The sequence below is a fragment of the Lichenostomus cassidix genome, chromosome 14 (assembly GCF_008360975.1).
Source record: "Lichenostomus cassidix isolate B80296 chromosome 14, HeHo_3.0, whole genome shotgun sequence".
Taxonomy (NCBI): domain Eukaryota; kingdom Metazoa; phylum Chordata; class Aves; order Passeriformes; family Meliphagidae; genus Lichenostomus; species Lichenostomus cassidix.
In genome coordinates, this window is record NC_139495.1 from 7788758 (window position 1) to 7802108 (window position 13351).

Consider the following 13351-nt stretch of genomic DNA (forward strand, 5'->3'; position numbering starts at 1 on the left):
GAACAGAATTTAAATATTTTCTGGGAGGAGACGAAAGGATGGTTGAGACCATGTGGTCTCTTCTCCATTTTCAATGGCCAACATCCAAGTTTCCTTTAAAAATAAATCTCAAGTCATCATTTATAATGAAATCTCAGGACCTTGGTATTCTGTTTTATATTACCATGAGAGATTCTTCTTATCTCCATTGTTAAATTATTTTCCATTGCAAGACATTAACTTTTCAAATACGCATTAGAAAGTACTTTGTCATACAGTGACAAACCAGAGCTGAGCAGATGGCAAACCATAACTGATAGCTAGATGTTGCTAGAAGTACAATGTTTGTAAAACAAAACAGATAAACTTTTATTTTTACCTGATCTCTCTCTTTTTTGCCATGGTCTCTGGCAGCTTCTGGATTGCTTTAATCCTTTCACTGGCAGACATACTTGCAAGACTTACAACTAAATCTTTCTCTGCATCAAACCCATGAAAAAAAAAATTAAGGATAATACAGTAATTTTTATATACAACCTGAAATGGATATAACAACATCCCCCATTTTCACTGCTACCAAACTATGAAAGCTCTGAGACTTAATAATACTGCCCAGAATATCTTCAGCTGTCTCAGAACTCTAAATCAGATGCAAACAAGTATGTCGCTGTTGAGCCGCTAGCAGAGAAAAGAACCCAGTTCTCAGTGGCAAGAAGGAAAGGACCTTTATTGTTTTGATTTCATCATATATATAGAGTTTTCAAAGGTCACCCAGATTGGTCAGTCAGAAACCTCCCCCTAGGCCTGACTGGCCAGGCCTGCACCGTCCAAGTCTTGGGACACTGTTTTTAATAACATCCAAACTTTATTTATAAAACACAAAAGGAATTCTCATGGGAAAGACCTGTGCTAGCCACACAAGTAGTACAATAATGTTCATATAATAGATGTGATATAAAGGAAAATAAAATACTGACAAAACTCCCAAGATTCTGGTCCATTGCTGGATCACTGTCAGATAGTTACACTTCTATGATGCTACATATTGACTTGAAGGCTAAACTTTTGCTTTATTTCTTCTATAACGTTAGTTGATTTTACTACCCAAACTTAGCACTACCTGTGCCTTAGACAGACCTACAGGACTTGACAATGAGGCTGCTTTCTCATAGCTGGAATTTGATCCTAATTCCAGACACAGTGGCTGAAAACAATCCATTAGCTGGTCAAACGAATTCTAATAAAGAGCTTAGCATTTCTTTCTACAATTTAACACATTCATACTGCACTTCACTTCATTTATCATGGGATCTGAGTGTGTTTGGAGAGTATAAAGGATTCATCACTGGCATAACACAAACCCAAGTTGTCCCCATAACTACAGAAGGGCTGGATCTGCAATTCTGGCGAGACACTAAGAACATTATCAACCACATCATCCTTGAACTAGACACTATCAAATATTGAACCACTTATTTAAAACCCCTACCTTCATTGCACACTGGATCTGTTTCAAACATGCTGGAAAAAGCCATGAAGGTCTCATCAGGTGGTCTTCGGTTGCGTCTCCGAATGAAGCTGTCTAAATAACATGCATTCTTTAGGAAGCCCAAATAGTCCTGAGAAATTCAAATTTCACTTTCACAGGAACAAGTTAAAAGTCTACCCTTCAGTCTCACTACCTACATGCAAACATACTCCCCCTCTCACTTCTTTCCTGGTCATGCTCAACAGCTATATGCACTTTTTCAGAAAAATGCTGGAAAAGAGGAACTGAGCCTTCAGTCTCAATTCTTCAGCTGTCACAGAGAACTCCATCTAACCCATTCATAAATGCACATACTCATTATTCAAGACCTTCTTCCTAGAAGACAGGGCCTTTCTTTAAAAATCCTTCTACTGTCCTCTGGGGGATCATTTTAGAATCACACTCCATCATCCAAACTAAGTTATATGTGCCAAACTCCCACTTCCCTGGGGCCAAAAGGCAGCTGCTCTCTCTACCTCCTTTCATCCAATTATTCAAACACAGGTCATTATACTCCTTAAAAGCATCTGCCTTCCAGCCATGACACAGATGAGTTTGCCCACAGCTTTCCTTGCCTGGCTTTCCCAGCAAGCTAATGGCCAATCCCAAGGTTACATCCCAACGTGGAGCTCAGCTCTCTGATGTGGAAGGACCCTGTTTAGGACTCCTTTTATTATGTGAAGATATTCATACTTGAACAAGAAGGCTTTAAAACATTTATTAGCATTATTTTATGGATGGTGAGACTAACACGCAATATGTGATGCACCACAATCCTTACCCTCCGATCCACTGGAAATTCTGCGGGTGTAGGGATAATCCAGTTGATGGAAGGTAGAATGTGGGGGGTAAGTCAGCTCTGGCTCAGGCTCAAAGGAAAGATTGTCTGTTGAAGTGAACCAGAGTTACACTAAGTTGCAAACTGCTATGGGCTATTTACAGACACAGAATACCAACCCAATGACAAAATACAGAACTACTGCCAGCATAGCAACCTATTCTTGTAACAAAACTCCCATATTCCACTCCAATGTACATCCTAGTACTCAACAGTTTACTCAGTCCTTACAAGACAGTATTTATTGATCTGTTAATACAAGAGACAGTCCATGGACTTGCTAATAAAACACCTGAACTGCCTTAAAAGTAAACAAAAAGCTAAAAAGATATACAGAGTTGAGCTTTGCAGAGCTGCAGGACTCTCTCGAGACAGAGCTAACTGTTATTTGTTCCAGTGATTCTCTAAGCTGGTCACATGAGAAACTACATACCTGTGAAATTTCCATATGGACTTGTGCCTGGCAGATCCTGGCTGTACTCAGAGCCAGGTCCCAGGGGTTCCATTGAGATGGCCACAGGGTAGTTCTGCCCCATCCCTCTGTGCTCTCCATAGGAACCATGCAGTGAAGGATCATAAGGGGTTTGGTGAGAGAAGGGATTCCTTCGAGAACTCCCCCTGTGTAAGCAATAAAAAAAAAAAGCCTCACTGTTATAAAAACCCTCAACAGGTATCCTTAATAATTTGCTACCTATTATCGTCAAATATGAGTATGTTATAAAACAAACTCTGATACTGAGAGGTATTTTGTATTTAGAGCTCCAACATCATAATTTTTATTTGGTCATCAACTGAATTAGAAAGGTTAAAACTTTTCTCCACCTGAAGTTAGCATAGACTCTAACTAACCAGGAATACCTGCTTGGTAAACAAAGATATCCAAGGTTATAGCCTATTGTGAAAATTACTGGAACTAAAGAATACCTGCATCATTATGCCATAAATACATTTAATTGAAATTCATCCAACATGTAAAAAATAAACAAACCATCTCCCTTGAATGCCACCTTCCTAGTAGCAGCTTTAATAATTTGTCTGAAAATGAAAGCATAAAGGAGGGATTAAAACAAATCCACAAATTAAACTCCAGAGAAGAAATTTCTTCTGCATAAAAATGACATAATTCCTTATGGCACCGTCACACAGCAAAATTAAGTCAACTCACCTTCTATCGATTTCCAGTGTCTCAGAGAAGTGGTAGTCTGGATTTTCAAAGGCTTCATTGTAATGGTAAGACATGACAATTCCTTGGCTTGAAGGATGAAATCTTCCTTATTTTTGTCACTACTGCTTCATTAATATGTCAATGGGAAGACTGATTACAGACCTGATTACAGAACAGATACAGGTACATAAAAATTAAAGGGAAGGAACTCCATTTTAGCAACTTAGAAGATTCTGCCATTCCACAAACAAATAACACGAAACAATATAAATCAGCAGTGGTTGTAACTTCATGCTATTTACCAGTGGGAAACAGGGACCCACAAGAAGCTGAAGGTAAAATAGGGACTAATATTTCTCTACAGTAAGCTCTCTCTAAAACTAGGGAACTGCAATGCCATTGAAGTTTTCCCCAACATTAATGAGGCCAATCTTCAGAAGCATGTAAAAACATCAAGAAAAAAAAACAAGTTCTCTCTCTCCTCCTTGAAAAAGGGAACCCAAATACACAAATTTTCTCAAAAAAATTCACTACATTTCCAAAATCAAAGAGGAGGTGAAGCCTGCCCTGCTCCTTCCCAGCAGTGCAGTGCATCTCTAGCTTTAGTTGTGAACAAGAGACCTGTGGGACCACAGCTTTGTACAAAGCTGACAATATCTAGAGACTCCTCCTTAATGAAGGCTCTTCTAGTGATTTAATGCCTTGATCCTTTAAAGAGGTCTGGTTTTCGATTTCTCACAGTGCTCCATTTTAATCTTAAACAAGCCAGACTTAGTCAGAATTTATTGAATGGGAGTCCTCTTGAGTCAGTAAAAAGGGAATGTTACATTAGAAAAAACAGAACCCAAATTAAACAGGCAATTCTTGCAATTATTAAAAAACCATACTCAAAATAAAAGGAAACTATTTTTAGCATTTGTTCTTAAAGGCACCATGCAAGTTTCCTAAGTTGGCAAGCTTTTCCACAGCAGGGAAGGGAAAAATAAATGATAAAGGGCAACATCTGGCTAAACCCATCAGACCCTATTTTTATTTCGGCTCCATTCCTAGAAAAGCAGAGCTGAATCTCATTTAAAAGCAGAGTGTCAATCAACTTTTTCATCTGCACTAGACTTTTTTTTGTGATTGTCACTGCAGCAAAGTAAGTATTACATGAAAAGTATTTTCAAAATGGGTAATTATACAGTGTCTATTTTCTGAAGGCTTTTCAAAATCATCTTTTTCTGCCAAAATAATCTCTTAAATTATTGTTGTGTCATTTACATGCCTTAAGATCTTGCAAGTCTAAGATCTTGCAGTGTGATGTGCAGTTGTAAAACACTGCCCAGGTTTTGCACCCTGACTTCCAAAGAGATATGCTTATAAACACGAAGGATTGCTTGAATTCAAAGTCCTACATTTTAATCACAACACTGACTACACTTTGATTACATCATGAGGAAAGTTGCTCTGAGGCCCAGGTATCCAGCACCTCCAGTAAAAAAGCACACCAGGCAACGGGAAAACACAACACATCATCTCTCCCTTCCTCCTGCAAGCAATGGGGGGTGATTGCTGCCAACAGGAAATCATAAACAGGGTCCCCTAAGTGACACTTGTGTTTCTCCAGGCAACAATTTCACACCTACAGAGGCAGCGTGAGATTCTCATGAATGCAGAAGAGTAATTAGCAGAGCCCCCTTTCCTCATCTCCAAAAAACCACCCCAAGAGTCCAAGGCTCTTACAGAAATGAAATGCAAGGCTCTTACTTAAAAGTCATGAGAAGCTTAAATCTCCTGAGAGGTAGCTTTCCTTTGACAGCAACCAGCTCAGAACATATCTGAACTTTTGTACAAACTCCTCAGGAATTAGTACATTCTGTCCTTACACTCCATTAAAAAGCATGGAAATGATCCTTGAAGAAGATTATCGTGGTCTTCTGCAAAGACTTTCTTGGAAAACTAAATATCCCCTATAAAAGTAGTTTATATTTCAAACTGCAATGAAAAGCTAAAGAGGGAAAAAGTACTTTCTCAGGGGAAGAAAATTCTGAGACAATGCTCTTTGAAGAGTGTGCAAAATTACATTTTTCTATTTTTTTAACTGGTTTCCCAGGAACCCAACTCTCTCAGACTCAGCACTCCAGAAAGCTGGGAAGCTTGCCAGCAAGGCAGCTGGAAAGCTGAGCACTGATCTAAACAGCTGCCAACTTGCCTGGTCTTCACTGAAGCTGTAGAGAGCACAGATATTTTGATGGAAGTGTAAGGGTTATGCAGACTCAGCACTACCCAGGAGCAAACCATCAGAAAGCATCAACCATCCATATCAACCAACTTGCTGACACCAGCCAGCCAGAAGGAACAGATCAGCCTGGCTGGAAAATACATCCAGCACTTCTTTCCCTTATTTATTTGAAAGACCTCTAGGCTTATCCATAAAGGCTTGCTCAGAAACTCAAAAAGCCCAAGATAGAGTCTCTGTTGGTTCTGTCATTATCCACTTTATTTTCTTTGAGTCTATGAAAATCCACAGGGATGTTTACAGACTAACATTTAACTCAGCATCTGAAACCACTCTGGTTTTTCTCCACTCACAAAGATTTAAGGACTTGAAACAAATTTTCCACTATGCTGAGGCAAATTCAAATCTGGCAGTTCATACTTTTCTGACCAGTCAGAGCTCACTGGAAAGAACACAAAGCAGGTAATGCTCAAACAAAACCATCTCTTTCCTCTTTTCAACCTATGATGCAATGCAGTAAACCATAGCTCCAGGAAAAGGTATGATATTTAGACTTAGCTTTCTCTTTTAAAAAATTATTTAGAAGGAAAAAAATAGCTGGACAACAGAGGTCATTTGTGAAAGACAGAAAGCAGGATCTTAAGAAATTTTCCCTTTGCAGAGTGCTGTCCATTTGTGGATTAGATTTTTAGATTTCAGCAAGCAACTAAACAATCTCGTGCACCTTCTCTGGAGTACAGAAGGGTTTAAGATCAGTGGGTTTAATGATCATTGATATGTAAATAAGTTAGAAAATATGTGGCAAGTGGGTGCTTTCTGCTTAAATCGTTCAACCCTGTAATGACATAGACCAGGAAACTCCAAGCATTGCAGACTCATATTTCTGGATCATTTCCCAGAAAAATAATTGCTTTATGTCACAGACCAACAGCCTTGACTAAATACTCCAGGCTAGTTTCATCCCTTCCTGTGCAGGTAATGCTGTACTATAGACACTAATCCTCGTGTAGAATATAGTAAAACAAACATGATTGTCTTGCCAAAATGGCACTTTGTCCTGGCGTCAAGTTTCAGGAAAGCCACTTAGGCCTTCAAGCTCCTTACATATAATCCCTCAGTAAAAAAGATTACAGAAAGTAAATCCTACTTACACACATCTGAAGTGGAATAGAAACAGGGAATTCCAGAACTACATCATAGATAACTCCATAATGTTGAATGAAGGGACTAGAACTCATGGAAGAAGCGATTCAGAAGGCTGAATGGGCTCTATTTCCATAAAGATAGTTTTGTAGGGTATGACCAGACAGGGCTTCACTGTTACCCAAGTTTTATTCATGAATCCCTGTCCTGTTTAACATGTTCCAGACAGCTTCACGATGAAAAAATTAGACCAATTTCTGGAAGCCAAAAGTGAGCTTGAGAGACAAGCCAGAGTTTTACATCCTGCATCAGCAGCTGGATTCCAGAACTGATCATTACTCTTCCACTATCTCAGTCCCAACAGTTTCAACACTTCTGCAACAAACCAGGAAAGCCTCTCAGAAAATCTAAAGGGCCTGTGAATTGACAGTAATCAAACACTACACTACAGAAAACCTCATCTCTAATTGATGTATTAGCAATGGAACCAGCATGAATCATACACGGAAGCAAAAGCCACTTATCTTTACTGCGTCTTGCCAAAGTACCCAACCAGCACCAACAAAAGCCACCTCTTACAGGCCTCCCATTGTGCTTTTATTGATGTCAGCAGGGTCAATTACAGGAATCAACATCAACTCTGGTATTCTAAACCTTGAATTCTGTTTCAACAATCTAAATTGTGCCTCTGCTACAAGAGATCTTCCCAGTGACAGATGACATGCAGCAGCACTAAAGACTCATTTGCTTACTATTGCATAGGGATAAACAAATTGGGAAGGCAGAGTGACAGCATTCCCTTTACAGTCACCATTTTGCTGTATCTCCTGACAACTTGCTGGATCTGGAGCCCAAATGAATGTACTTCCTAGTCCTACAGTGCAATGGCACCTACCAGAGTCCAGATCCCTGCCCCAAAGCCCTTCTTGGTGAGAATGGGGGCCCAGAGAGCAGCCAGGCAGAAGGAAGCAGGCAAGTGTCTGTTTGACATGAGGAATATCCTACTGTCAGACTATCCCTGCCCTCAGCTGGCTGCTCCCAGTGCCTCCAGCTGCTCTTCAGCATCATCAGCTCTACTCCTTGCTTGCTCTTTATCCGTTTCTTTTGCACTTACTCATTTTTTGCCTTTTCCTTTCCATTCCAAAAAAGGGCTGAAGCAAGAATCATTTCATATCAGTGCAAGTCAGTCTTGTGACTGAATTTCCAGACTGCAGACTGTCACGTTCTCTGCATTTAGCAGGACTAAACCTTGCTTTGCAAAACAAGTTTTTTAAGTCTATTAACCAACACTACCAGCTACTTGTATTTGAAGGAAATAATTGCTTACCAAAAAAAAAAAAAGGAAGTGAGTTTTGAGTACCTGGCTGGAATTTATTTTCTTCTTTCAAGGGGAAGGCAGCCTAAAACTGCCTGATCTATTAGAAGACACTGCTTACTACAAGAGCTCTAAAGTTTTGCTTTAAAACAAAGGTCTGTTTATTCTGCACTTGCAATTGATACCTATCCAGTTGCAACCTGCAAATTGTACTTTAATGAGCAGTATCATTTACAGAGTCTCATTCACCAGTTCATGTGGAAAAGCTTATGAAGACTATACATATGATCATTTTGGATAATAAACAGGGCTTTACATACACTAAATAATCTTGGACTGAAAAAGGGCATTGTTCTGTTTGTAATTTCTGGCTTAACTTCCTGTTAAGGATATTGTTGTCTCACTACTATTTGCACAGGCAGCATTTAACAGGACCCTGAGGGAAAACAACAAGGTTATTTGTCAAAATATTGTGAATACCAAGAAACTAGAACATGGCTAGGTGAAACTAAAAAGAAGAGACCAGTTTTGTCACAGGTTTCTCCTAACTCTTCAAAATCCTTATACGCAGTTTTCAAATTGTTTGACAAATAATTTCACAAAAACTGAATACTTTTCTTTTTTTTCCCAGACAAAATGTAGCTCCATCAAAATGCAATGTTACTTATTATTATGCTAGGGGTCTCTTCTACAACTAATATACACAACCTTTGGACTATGCAAGTCACAATCAGAGGCATTTTCACCAAAATGTGAAGGAGGACACCACTGTAAAGTTCTAATTCTTCTTTTACCTGCCCATACAGCCATACCACACACCTCAGCATGTTACCACCTTCCAGGATAAAAGTCCTCGCAAACTTATTTTGGGGTAAAAACAACCAATCAAACAAAAAAACACCAAAAGCCTAAACCCAAACCTAAAAAAAAAAAAACCTCAAAGAAATCAGAAATCAATTTCTTTGGGTGAAATACTGACATATCAGCCCTGAAGAGGTGCTGTTTTGACTACATTCCTTAGCACTTGCAGCCTGCTGTTACCCTGCTCCCGAGCCGGGGCTGTGTCACACGGCAGTGACTGACACGCACCCACAGCCGAACTATCGTGCCTTGAACACAGCTCTAGAGCCACTGACCCGCTGCTGCTGCCACACAGAGCAGCATCAGGCTGCTGTGGGACATAGGGCTGGCAGAGGAGGCAGTGGTGACAGTCAGGGGAAGCAGAAGTCAGCACAGCTCCCGTGCAGTGCCACTGCTTGCAGGTTTCCTTTACTTACAGAGCATTACTAATGACAGCGACCTAGCAATAAAATCTTGGACGTGAAGATTTAGCTTTTTCGATGTACATTCAATTTTCTGCATAGAAACATTCCAGCCTTTGTAGGTTAAATAGTAAGTCTGTGTGTTTTGAGGGAGTGACAGGATGAAGGACCACAAAGAACAAAATACCAAAGGCTGAGATTTTCCCCAGTTATTTAATACAAATTCCCGTTACCTATTGTAACACAAAAAACTCACGGCCTGCTACTTGGAAAATAGGGTGCCACATCCATTTGCTAGCTAGCAGACACCAACATGCAACATATACCAAAGAAAAATGTCATGCTCCAGGCTGCGATCCCAGCCAGGTTGGTGCCACACCTCGGAGTGAAGAGTGACACACTGGCTAAATACATCAGGCAAGCCTGTGGCTGTTAATCTCCCATAGGACCAGCCCTTCCAGCTAAAGGGAGAGGAAGCTCGGATGTGACTCGGGGCGATAAAGCTGTGAGGTGCCACCCGTGTAGCAGGGCTGACACTAAGCTCTGGGTGGTTATTCACATTTCAGAGAGCAGAAGCCGAGTATATCCCTGACATGCCCGCAGTCCCTTACGGATCCATCATTCTAAATGAGAAGCAGCCCTTCGGAAGCGGCAGCCACCTGTCAGGGGTGCGGGTGGCTCCTCCCGCCCCGAGCCCTCCAGCCCCGCCGTGCCGCAGCCCCCGCTCGGACCCTGCCCATAGCGCTCCCTCTGCGCCCCCGGCCCTGCCCAGCTTACCGTCCCGTCCCGGCCGCTTACCTCCCTCGCTACCTGCCCGCCGGGAGAAGCTGCCCGGCCCTGGCTGTCCCGCTCCAGGTGCCCGGGATCCACCGCCCCGCCCCGCTCCGCCCTCCCGCCGCCCGGTGCCGGGAGAGCTGCCGCTGCCGTGGGCTTTGCTTGGCCTCCCTTCCCCCCGAACGGGCTCTGCACGGAACTGCACCGCCGGAAAGGGGAGCTAAGGTCCCGCTCGTGCAGCTCCCAGACAGATAGAAAAACAACCCGAAAAGCCAAGTTCTTTGCTGTTACCTACCGTGGAGCACGTTGCTATGTTTCTGTTTGAACTCCAAGACATTCACTGTCCTTCCCCCACGAATTTAAACATGCTTTCTTTTGGCCTGGGATCGCAATAACACCACAATAAAAAGACAGAGATAAACAGTTTTCAGACACAGGATGCATTTCCTTTATCCCTGGATTAATCATTTGTAGAGCTGAGATAAGGAATGATCTTTCCTCACATATTTTTTACTCGAATTAAAGGAAGGCTCATCTAGGAGAGAAAAATTAGTTCACTATAGTAGAGAACATAATCAGCAGTTCCTGGACACAGAGTTTAATCCCAGCCCTTCCTGTACCCTGCATGGACCAGAAAGAACTTGTCCTTCAGTGTGACAGAGAGATACTGATTTTTCTTGTCTTTCTCCTTTCCCTTCTTCCTATTTCATGCAGAGGTGTGAGAAACTGGTGACTCTCTCAGGAATTTCTACCCCAGCTTAGCAAGGATGCCCGCCTCACCTTCACTCACTCCACTGCAGCTGGACTCAGGGATACCCCAGCACACTCACCACACTACAGTCACTGCCAGGGTGTTCCCAGGGCTCTTGACAAAGGCCAGTGCAATCCTCTGGAAGGAAGAGCATCCTCAAACTGAACGAGAGGCCAAATAGCCACCATTTTTGCTAACACTGTCTAGATTATAGACCCCCAGCTGCTTTTGTATTGATATAGCTTATTAGGACATTTTGGCATATTTTATCTCCCCAGAAAACCATACATCTCAAAACTTCTATCAACTATTCCTAAAGAACTTCTCTTTGGGTCAGCAAGATTTAAAATACAAACAGATGAAAAATACCCCTTTGGATCAACCTTTGGATTAAAGCCAGTGGGGAACGGTAATAAATCAATTTGCTCTGTGTTCAGAAGCTGCGCTGGTGTAACTGCTGACAATCACTTTCACCAAATGATTACTGCTCTTCCAGCTCCTAAACTTGGTAAAACATGTTTATCCTGTACCAGACACATTCTACATAGTCTTAAGTGACGTTTTCTCATGCTACTTTAAGATTACGTTTTGCCCAAAGCAACATTCCTGTCATGGCTGCAGAGGATCTGTTTGCAGACCTCCTGTACTGACCCAGAGCTGCCTGCACTCTGCACAGGCCACAGCATAAGGCATTGGGAGAGTCAAACACGAGGTTCCCCAAAATTAAAGCAATCACTCAAAACTTTCCTGAACATTCAGAAGTATTTTTGAGCTGTGGTATTAGGAAGAAGAAGTAGAGAAAAGAAAAACTGTCCTGGAAATGGATGGTGTTACTAAATGTGACAGACTGATCTCCAGCACCCTGGGAAACAATATGGCACTGGCTTCCATGCTCAGCACAGAGTGAGAGCTGCTGCTTTTGTGGATAAGGAACATTGGACAAATGATATACAAGTGGAACCTACCTCACTCCCTCCATGTGACTGTTGTGTTCTGGTAGAACGATCCATTCTCTCCTCAGCATGTCTGTCTTCCTGTTTTTCCACCTGGGATTGCTGTGATCCATAAAATTCATTGAAACATTTCCAAGTGTCATAAAAGCTTTCTCAACTGAAAAAAAAGCCAAGATTAGAGAATGTTCTCACAATATTCCTGGGGAAGTCAATCTTGTTTCAATTCCTCCAATCTTTATTTAAATTTGCTCTCATGGGATCATTAACACAATAGTTTTCTAGAACACAGAGTTTCAGAAACAGTCTAATTAACCTCAAGTGTATTATTCACCTTTCTTCTTTGTATTCTTCGTGGTAAAAATAGAAACATAAATAAAAAGTGAAACTGCCACCCCAGCTGACTCCCCAGGGCAGTTTTACCCCATAAATATAAGTATTTAGGGCCACAAAAAGACTGCCCATGCTTGGGTGGCTTCAAGGCACCATCAACAGTCAGTACAATGCACATTGTTATCTGGCATATGAATCACACACTCAGCACAAATGCTGAACAATACTAAATAATTTTTCGGGAGTGCTACTGAGGGGTTTTATTCTCTATACCCTAAATTTTTTGGAATGATCAACTGGGAGTTGTTCAAATGAATCCCATGAAATGTGGCACTCAGTCAAGGAACCACAATCACCTGTGCAAATGTGTATCACTGATGTGTCGAGCTCTGTTTAAAACACCCTGATCCTGCTGACACTCTCACAGCACCAGCCTTTGCTGTACAAAAAATCTTGGGAAAAAACATCCTGGAGATCCAGGGAAAGGAGAATGGAAAAAAGTAATAGGCCTCCAGAGTGACAGATAGAAGGATGAGGGCAAATTATAGCTTGCTCTCATCAAAAATAGCTAAAAACCTTTTTCATTATAGAATCATAGAACCATCAAGGCTGGAAGAAACCTTCGAGATCATCAAATCCAATCAAAGACCAACCTGCCAGCACAAAGGCAAGAACACCTTCACAGTGTATTTCTTTGTTTGTTTTTTTAAATCGTTCAGAGCAATAAGGAAGTTGCCGTGCTTAATTCCACATCTCTGTATTTCACAACAATTCCCCATAAGATACACCTTTCACCTCTGCTGGTAATAGAGATTACGAACGTACAACTAAGTTACTTTGAGAACATCTATTTGAGAACATCTATTTTTATCAACAACATTTAATGGTTTTATTATGAAAACAGATTACCAACATAGAATCTTATTGCGAGCAAAGCAATTTGAAAATCACATACCTGAGCTGATGACACACAGGTAACAGAAGAAACATGTTGATTTATGTCTGATTCAGCATTCCAAAGCCTAATAATGACTTATATTTAAAACTACTGCAGAAAGTGGATGAGGAATGTTCAGAAAAATCTGGTTATCT

The 13351-nt window shown here is 41.2% G+C and overlaps 1 protein-coding gene across 5 annotated transcripts in view; it reads right to left on the bottom strand.

Moving 5' to 3' along the window:
- The window catches only part of TMC5 (transmembrane channel like 5), a 37014-nt gene that overhangs the window by 12192 nt on the left and 11471 nt on the right, over positions 1–13351 (bottom strand). Inside the window, exons 3-9 of one of the 5 annotated variants that reach the window (XM_085074750.1) lie at positions 11942–12086; positions 10517–10605; positions 3511–3672; positions 2779–2963; positions 2289–2393; positions 1469–1561; positions 359–458 (exon numbers count right to left, since the gene is read on the bottom strand). In XM_085074750.1, the coding sequence (XP_084930876.1) occupies positions 359–458; positions 1469–1561; positions 2289–2393; positions 2779–2963; positions 3511–3584 (557 nt within the window). In that variant the 5' untranslated portion in view covers positions 3585–3672; positions 10517–10605; positions 11942–12086. Of the gene's footprint in view, positions 1–358; positions 459–1468; positions 1562–2288; positions 2394–2778; positions 2964–3510; positions 3673–10228; positions 10357–10516; positions 10606–11941; positions 12087–13351 lie in introns of those variants that run through there. The other 4 variants (XM_085074751.1, XM_085074752.1, XM_085074749.1 and 1 more) reach the window with 4 other exon arrangements.